Source organism: Xyrauchen texanus, chromosome 31 (assembly GCF_025860055.1).
Source record: "Xyrauchen texanus isolate HMW12.3.18 chromosome 31, RBS_HiC_50CHRs, whole genome shotgun sequence".
Lineage (NCBI taxonomy): Eukaryota > Metazoa > Chordata > Actinopteri > Cypriniformes > Catostomidae > Xyrauchen > Xyrauchen texanus.
Window position 1 is genome coordinate 14827565 of NC_068306.1, and position 9843 is coordinate 14837407.

Here is a 9843-nt window from a genome sequence, read left to right on the forward strand (position 1 = left end):
AATGTGAATTGGTTGGGGCATCCCATAAAAAGTATAAAGGTTATTTATTTTCTTAAATGTAAGAAATAGGATATTGTGTTTCTTAAAGAAATGCATCTTTCCCCGCAGGAAGCTGAAAAATCTGGGAAGATATGGGGTGGACATGTTTTCTTTAGTGCTGTCTCAAGTAAGAGCAGGGGAGTCATTACATTGATAAGTAAACATCTACAATTCAAACGTCTCAAACAGATTAAGGATAAATTAGGAAGGGTCGTTATTGTTTTAGCAGAAACACAGGAGCAAAGGTTGATTTTGGCTAATTTTTACATACCTAATGTTGATGATCAGGGCTTTTTTGTAGATCTTGAAGGGATGTTGCAAGCCGAAGGCACCCCACATGATAGAATATTGGGAGGACACTTTAATCTTTTGATGGATTTAGTCGTTGATCATAGTGAAGCAAAAGTGTGTAAGCCCCCTAATGCAACACTGACACTTCACAGGATATTTTGATCCCATCTGGTAGGGACTATAGCATTTTTTCATCAGTCCATAAAATGTATTCTAGAATAAGTCCCTCATTCATCTGCATCTCTCTTGTTCAATTAGAAACATTTTAGTCTCAGATCACACACCCTGGTGAGTTTAGAGGTGTTGCCACAATCAGAGAACAAGGAATCATATAGTTGGCACTTTAATGTTAAAGGCTGAAATCAATGTTTATATGGAGACCAACTGGTCCTCATTATCGTCTGTGGGTGTGTCTTGGGAGGTACTTAAAGCGGTGCTAAGGGGTCGGATCATAGAGTACTGTATGCTTCATTTATCAAAAAATCCAAAGCACGAGAACTCGTGGAGTTGGAAGTTAATATTAAAAGTGCATAGACACAGCCGAAGCTACGAATGTCATCTGATGACCTCAGAGAATTGACCTGATTGAAATACAGATATAATACTATTTTGTCATTGAAGGTGGAGTTTTGGCTATTCAGGGCAAGACAGTCATACTCAAGAGTTGGGTGACAAAGCAGTGAAGATTTTGGCTAGTTATATAAATCAGGGGTTGGTATATAAAGGGAGTCTTTTTCTACAATTCCCTCAGTGATATCTGCTGGTGTTGAAATATTTACCTCAGCCATTGACATAAATCATTATTTGAAAGGATTCTATCTTGATCTTTATAGTTCCACATCTTCATCTACTGGTGAAGATATTGCAAACTTTGTGGAACCATTAGAACTCCCTAAACTCCCTAAGAATTATCTTGATTCTGAAATAACCTTGAGGAGCTTGGTGAGTTAATTAAGGCTTTGTCTACAGGCAAGTCTCTGGGGCCAGTTGGTTTTGCTGCTGATTTAGGGGGTGGGGGTGCCTTGGTAGCTCAGTGAGTAAATACGCTGACTTCCACCCCTAGAGTTCACAAATTCAAATCCCAGGGCATGCTGAGTGACTCCAACCAGGTCTCCTAAGCAATCAAATTGTACTGATTGCTAGGGAGGGTAGAGTCACATGGAGTAACCTCCTTGTGGTCACTATAATGTGGTTCGTTCTAGGTGGGACGCGTGTTGAGTTGTGCGTGGATGCCTCGGTAGATGGCGTGAAGCCTCCACAGGCCTGTGTCTCCACGGAAACGCGCTCAACAAGCCATGTGAAAAGATGCACGGGTTGACGGCCTCAGACACGGAGGTAACTGAGATTCGTCCTTTGCCACCCTGAGGACTCTCTATGCCACCATGAGGACTTAGAGTGCATTGGGAATTGGGCATTCCAAATTGGGGAGAAAAAGTTCATACAGAATCATTAAAGAATGGGAAGCTTCCGACCAACCATGACACAAGCCCGGATCAGTCTTATTATTAAAAATGACAAAGATCCAAACGAGTGTAAGAGTTACCATCCAATTTCCTTGATCTAGCTAGATGTAAAAATATTGTAAAAATCCTGGCTAACCGATTAAGTAAAGTTATGATCTCTTATACATACAGATCAGGTGGTGTTTATTCTTTATTAGGCATTTCATCATTATTATGTGGTCAGTGGTGAATGATCAGACTCCGGTTGTGGCCACTTGACACCAAAACACTGTTTGATATTGTAGAATGGGATAATCTTTTTAAGATTTTGGAAATATACGGGTTCGGGAATACTTTTATTGGATGGATTAAGTTACTTTATAGACACCCGGTAGCAGCAGTACAAACAAATGGATTAATTTCATATTATTTTACTCTGGTATCTTTCCCCATTATTGTTGTGTCTTGCCCTGGAACCATTAGCAGCCACGATAAGAAAGGAGGATGATTTTCCAGGGATGATGGCGGGAGGTGTGGTACATAAGCTTCTGCTTTACGCAGATGATATTTTATTGTTAGTCTCTGACCCTTCTAGATCTATGCCTTGCCTCAAGTTCTCGGGATACAGAGTTAATTGGTCTAAATAATAAGCTTTGGCTCTGACAGCATACTGCCCGATAACAGCTTTTCAGCCAGGTGCCGTTCAGTTGCCCAAACAGGGCATTAAGTATTTGGGTATTTTATTCCCAGCAAATTTGTGTGATTTAGTTCATTTTGACCCTTTAATAAAAAGGTTTTTGAGCGATGTGGGCAGATGGGCTTCATTACATTTATCTATTGTTAATGTTATTAAAATTAATTGTATTCCAAAATTCAGCTACCTGCTGCAGTCACTCCATATAGATGTCCCCCTCTCTTATTTCAAGCAATTTGATAGCATAGTGAAGTCCTTCATTTGGAATGGGAAATGTCCCAGATTACATTTCAGTAAACTGCATAGGCTGATTGACTAAGGTGGGCTAGGCCTACCCAAGATTTTGTTTTATTATTATGTGTTGGGTCTCAGACATTTAGCTCATTGGTTGCTTCCACCTGAGAGAGCCCCTCCCTGGTTTTGTATTGAACAGGAAGTTCTTGCCCCTGTTTCACCATTGCAAAGCCTTTCATTTAAACTAACCAGAAAAGTTAAATTACACTGTTATTTCGTATTTACACTCGTTATGGACACAAAAGTGTCCAGAGTGTTTAAGTCTGACATTTATTTAAATGTTGTCTCAAGTTTATGGCTGAACCCCAAATTATGTATTAATAAGTCCCCTTTCTGCTGGTCAGTGTGGATTGTGAGGGGGGTTACTTCACTTGGTGACCTATATGAGAGCGGAGTGTTGGGATCCTTTGAAAATCTGGTTCAATCTGGTTCATTTTGGGATCCCCAGATCTCAGTTCTTTAGATATTTACAGCTGTGCCACCTGCTTTGTACTATTTTTGGGAGTGGCATACACCCACATAAAGTGGCAGATACTCTGGAAGTGGTGATTACTGCTTTTGGAAAAGGCAATGAGGCATCAGTCTATTACTCCCTGCTTATTCAGTGTCTGGGCAACGGAGCTTCAACTTCTCTCAAGAGATTATGGGTGAAAGATTTATACTTGATATTGGAGGAGGGAGTGTTGGCTAGGATTAAAAAAAAACATCAAGTCTACATCTAAAGATGCAAGGGTGCGCCTTATGCAGTTTAAGATTTTACATTGACACTCTCTAGATTGTATTAAACACACACACGCCTACTGGCAATGCCAATCAGAAGATGGACACAACACTAAATAAATTAATTTGATAAGGGTTCAGAGTTTTATGTGTGACGTATTGGGCACTCAAATTTCATTTCAGGCAGTCATTGATGTAGGGGATAAATGCATGAAGAATTGGGTCCTGGCCGGTGATATGATAGCCAGACAGGTCACCTTAGGGCAGGGGTGCCCACACTTTTTTGCGTGATGATCTACTTTTAAATGACCAACTCAATAAGATCTACCAACTAAAAAAAACTGTTTCATTTAAAAAATAAATAAATGCTTGTTGGGACTACTGCATGCATCCCTACATGGAATTCATCTTCTAATTAATAAAAAAAAAAGCAATAATGTTCAATGTTGATATCATCCAGTTTTAACACTAAACCAAAAACACCTACAGCACAATAGATTACAATAGACAGGGCATTTACCTTATTCTGATGACTTGTACTGAATGGAATCAGACAGTTTTGCATAATCCGGGCATTAGCTGCTGGTAGCTAGTCTCAAACACTGCTAGCTTTGCAATTTCACGCTCTGTTCTCAGAAGCCCTTGGAGGGCGCAAACCTAGTTGTCATGGCAACTGAATAAACAAAAATCTCGCCTGGTCAAAATTTACTCATCAAGTTCAAGTCAGACAGAAAACTAAAAGAAGGAAAGACATTATATTTATTTTTATAAAAATTTTAACGAAAGCACATTTAAATTTTGTGCGATCTACCAGCATTGCCATCGACGTATTGGGCACCCCTGCCTTAGGGTATGGAAGTCGGCTGGAGTGCCCTCTTTTCATTAGTGGTACGTGGAGATGGGCTGGGTAGCGGCATTTGAAGAGTTGTCACATAGAAGGCTAGGCAACATAGATTTGTTCATCAAGAAATGAGGCAGCTATTTAGCCTTTTTAGAAGGCTCTCAGGGAGGGGCAGTGGATGGAGACTTGTTGTTTTAAATATGTGTGTTTCAACCTTTGTTTTGTTTGTTTTTTAATGTTTACTTTTTATTTGTTTTTATGTTTTTTTTTGTTTTATGTTTATATTTTCTGCTGTTTATTGTTTGTTTGTGTGTTATTGTCAATTAGAATTTGACCACTGGGTTGCCTGTGTGTGTCATTGGGGGTTTAATGTTTGGGGGAAGGGATGTCAATTTATATAAATTGATTCCAAATTTTCTGTTATGTTTTTTTTTTATTATTTGTTATATGGAATCAATAATTATTTTTAATAATAATAAAAAGGTGCTCTACACAATTCTCTAAATATTAATAATATAATAGTCTTAAATAAACAAATATAATATAAATGAGTAGGGACAATTTATATTTGTTAAAACATTTGTGTGTACACAATGTTTGTTGATTCAGCATTTCTTTTTATAGTTTTTTTTATTTGTATAAATAAAACGGTTTTCTAGCAAATATACAGTGTGATTTACTAGTGAAAATGCTTCTTCATGCCACAATTTGAGTAAAAGGTATTGTGTAGTCAGTGTTTGATTCTCCTGTTAAGAACAATGTCAATTTACTTTTAAATTGTAACAATAAAATATAGCATAAGTTTAGCATGTTCTATAAGTTGACCCCCTACCTAGGGCAAGGAGATGGTACATGCCATACAGGCCTATGTATTTTATTAAAACTTGGGGGGGCATCACCAGATTTTAGGGTTCCCCAATTTAACCCCTACATACTAACATATTAATAATATAATATAATGTAATATAATATGAATAACATAACATTATATTATGCTATTCATATGCTATAAAAACAATTATGTATTTGTATTATATTATATATTATTGGTCCAGCTGTTTCTGTTTTATTCTTTTATTATGCATGGCACTACTCCATATTTTAAAAAGACATTTTCAGAATGATTCCATAGTATATATATCTCAGGGTGTTTTAGCCCTGACTTCAAAGGTTGTCAGACTGTCTGAGTTGTATCAAGTACAAAATATAAAGACGTTAAGAGTCAACTGTGTCTAGTTTTTGGTCTAATTTGTGCATGTGAATAATGTGTGTTTTGTGTGTGTGTTTTGTGTGTGTGTGTGTGTAGGTTTGCTAAGCTCTTGCTACGACTCCCTGCCCTGCGCTCCATTGGACTGAAGTGTCTAGAGCACCTGTTCTTCTTCAAACTCATAGGGGACACGCCCATCGACACCTTCCTCATGGAGATGCTGGAGGCGCCCCACCAAATGACATAACGCCCTCTTGTCGCCGGGGTAACAAGGGGCTGCCACCCTTCTCACCCCCAAACAGAAACTAATCACATGACACCATTTGCCACAGCGGAGAACCTTCAAAAGTGACTTTGAGTGCCTCCGCTCGACTCAGTGTTTCAAATAAACAGTCATGGCATCGATGGGTCTGTTTTATACCTTGTATAAAGATATAAATATACAGTATATATAACACATACAAAGAAAAAAAAAAAGAAAATGGACTTCAAGCTCTCAGAGAACAATGAACACCAGTGTATCAAACTGTCCTTCAATGGGTAAATGTACAAAAGAAGATGAAAATCCTAATAGATTAGATTTGATTGAGGTGCAGTTTTTCATTGTGCAGTAATTGCAGGAATGTCTCAAGGGTCAGCATGGGAATCGCTGGATTGGATATATTGAGATATAATGGATCTTATGGGAGGCATCCGGGACTCTAATTAGCCTCATGTGGATGATATGTGGGCGGGCTTTAGTGTTAGATAGGGCCAGCCTCTACAAAGTGGGCTGGCTTGTCTAAACACATGAAGACTTATGGGAGATGATAATAATGGTAATGTGGTGAGGCTGGTAGCCTAATGGCTTATGATCCTGGATCCTAACAAACATTGTGTTTTCCTTGGTGGGATCTACCCAGGATTGTGAGTTTTTGAGATTACAATCCTGCTACAATCGTTCCTGAAAGAATGTTCTGTGTAATTATCATTATGTAATGTCAAGTTGCTCTGGACGAAAGTATCAGGACATTTGCAAGTCACCAAGTGAGCAAATGGATCATAAACTCATGCAGTACTCGGAGCCCGAGCAGCATCAAAGTTGGGTCGGAGACGCAATAAGGATTTTATCTTCAGGATCACACTAGCAGAGACCTCTGAGTGTCTGATGAAGAGAAGGGAACAAGCTGGATTATGATAATTCACACTTCATTATGCACTCTAAATACACATAAGAGTCTCATAATTAAATCTTCGTGTCACAGATTTCACTCACTGTTGAACAAGAAAAAGGAAGGACTCTTATGGTGCACGCCTAGCCACCTAAAAGTTGCCCACACACCCCACTATGTGTCTTGTCTGTATACCAGTTCACCTCAAGCTGTTTCCTAAACTAGCTCAACACTTGTACAGTTTATTACAACCAGCTCAGTATTGGTATCCTGTATTTTTTAAATTATTTTTCAAAATGTGTGCAGTTACCTCTCTTTCGGTCACTTTTACTATGGTATATTGAGTCCTTTGTGAACCCCATCCACTCCTGTGTTAACTGTTCACATGAGCCGTCCCATGCAGTCAAGACTTTTGTGCATCATTACGATGTTCTCAATTTCTAAGCACTTAATGTCACATTTCAGGCCCTGATGTTGTATTCTTTTAAGATAACAGAGGTTTTGGGGATTTTTGTTGGCTCAGATGGTGAGATTGTGGTCTTTTGCATGGAGGAAAAAAGAAGACCAGCAACAATTCATAATCTCCATACCTCTAAACAAACTTTTTTTTTTTTTTTAATGAATGAATGAATGAAAAAAAGAACTTCCTCACTATTTTGTAAGATGTCTTCTGTTTGGGGTCTACAATTTACCTTTTTCAGCATTTTCTTTCATTCTGTAAGCTGCTGCTAAACTATGCATCTTGCATTTTCCCCAAAGACTGTCCATTGTGAGTTTGATTTCTTTTACAAACTGGCCAGCAGAAGCTGCCGATGAAATCATTGGTGTGACCACATAATGTGCAAGCATACAGAGACTACATGTCCATGTTATACTTTCAAGACCAGCATTGGGGCCTCGAGTCTTTGCATAGAGATTACGAGGAGTCTGCGCAGTACAAGTCGGGAATACTAAGGCAATGGGAGAGCTGAGACTACCCCCTAGTGGTGGAGATGCAGCACTGCAACATTACTTGAATTTTGTACAACTATTTAAACGGAGAAAATGGCACTTTTACGCGATATGATCAATGTTTGTTTTTGTTTGAGTGCAGTCTCGCAAACGGTTTTCAGCAATAGCATGATTTAGATAATTCGAGCAGGTTTATAATGAGCCTAACCCAATTTCGATACTTTTCATTAAGGATGTTTCTCTACGCTATGGATTTAATTAATACCTTCAATTTTAATTATTACCTCATTACCCTTATTTATTTTACGTGGCAAATACATTTTATTGGCTTCATGGGGCTTTTAATGGACACGTGTATCGGTTCACAGGTATCTTGAATACTGTATGCAGGTTTATAAGATAAGCGAACAATTAAGACAATTCTCCTGTAGGGAAAAAAAGAGAGTATTCTGAAACAATGCAGAAACGATCACCTAGACAGATTTAAAGAGATAGTTCACCCAAAAATGAAAATTACCTCATCATTTACTCACTCAAATGCCAAACCAGCTTGACTTACTTTCTTCTGCTGAACACAAACGAAGAACTTTGGAATGAGCTCTGTTGGTCCATCCAATGTGAATGGTGACCAGAACTTTGAAGCTCCAAAAAGCACACAAAGGCAGCGCAAAGGTAATCCATACAACTCCAGTGGTTAAATGATGAGAGAATGTTCATGTTTGGGTGAACTATCCCTTTAATACATACACAAATGCTTTTTAAGATAAAGCTATATTTTGTCTATATGTAAATGTGTACGTATATGTCTAAATATGAAAATATATATAGCCTAAATCAATTCTTTAAATTTTTCCAGGTAATGTTAGCTGAGAGGGAGCCTACTCTTTTGCTTAAATGGGCAAAATCCTGGCCTAATTGCACTGTGTAACACTCTCAGATACTAGAAACAGTTTTTAAATTTTACTGAAGCTTTTGTGTTCAGCCTTGATTTACAAGAAATGAAAGTTTTAGATCAATACCAGCAATTCCAAGTTCTAAGAAAAGATTGCACACCAGCTCCTATACAGATAGAGAAAAGAAAAAGAAAAAGCCTGGTGGAAAAGAAACTTGTAGCTTAGCCACTTTTCCCCCCTCTAATTTCTAGTGAGGATAAACTCTGACCCTGACACAATCATTGCTTTAGTCATTACTGAGACCTTTAAAGATGTTGAGAAAATTATAGGACATCTAGAGAAAGCAAATCTATTTTTGTACAAATGTAATTTTATCCCTTGCTTATGTATTCCCCCCTTGCCTCTTCGTTCTGTGGCCTGTTGTGTACATTTGTGTATATGTTGATTTGATAAGAAATTCAAATCAAAGCATTTGAGTGGAGTGTGTAAGGGGTGACTGACATCAGCTCTGACACCTTTACCACTTTCACCTGTACTTTGCCTTTTGTTTCTTTTATTTGGGTTGATGGGGTTGTCCGCTCATCATATTTTGTCTTAAAGTCTTCTGTTCTTTGTAGGTTGTTCTTTGATGTTTTGTCTTAATGCAAATTTCAAAAAAATATATTAAAATTCAAAAAGATGAATTTAACTTTTCTTTAAATTTCACTGAAATGTTTTTGCATAATATATCACATAATTTAGTGCTGTTAGAAATATTGTTTCTAAAACTATTCCTATTGTTATTTATTAGTCAAGAGATGTGCAGGAATTCAAATTGGAAGGGGGGCATGCATGCTCACACATGAAACACCATAACAACCACACATTGTCCACTCTAAATTACAATCCAATTAATTGCAATTACCTCTTTTTCTCCTACGATGACAAACTGTACTGCTACATAATGGACTTACATTTATAATACACTTCCAAATATTTTTAAATTGTAGTTTAACTTCAAACATTTATTTGTTAAATGAAACACTAGGTTAGTAAGGTTTAAGTCAATTCATTAATGGGTACCTAACACTTCTTTTTAAAATATTTCTTCAAGTTCTTGGCTCTTACTGCTAGGACATAAATACAGGGGTGCCCAAAATATATTTGGATATTTAGGTAGATAAAATGGATGACTTTCTTTGCATGCTATAACAAAATATCTAAGTATTTTGATACGTGTAATCTAAATTTTTTAAAGACATAGCACAAGCACACTATAAGAAATATATATCACAAAATAGGTGTAAAATGTTTATATAATACTTCATTCAAACATTTCTG

The 9843-nt window shown here is 37.4% G+C and overlaps 1 protein-coding gene across 3 annotated transcripts in view; it reads left to right on the plus strand.

Moving 5' to 3' along the window:
• LOC127625501 (retinoic acid receptor RXR-alpha-A-like) overlaps positions 1 to 6021 on the plus strand; it is a 162027-nt gene extending 156006 nt beyond the window's left edge. For all 3 annotated transcript variants that reach the window (XM_052100827.1, XM_052100825.1, XM_052100826.1), the window contains exon 11: positions 5628 to 6021. In XM_052100827.1, coding sequence (XP_051956787.1) covers positions 5628 to 5775 — 148 coding nt within the window. In that variant the 3' untranslated portion in view covers positions 5776 to 6021. The remainder of the gene's footprint in view (positions 1 to 5627) is intronic.
• The last annotated feature ends 3822 nt before the right edge of the window (positions 6022 to 9843 follow it).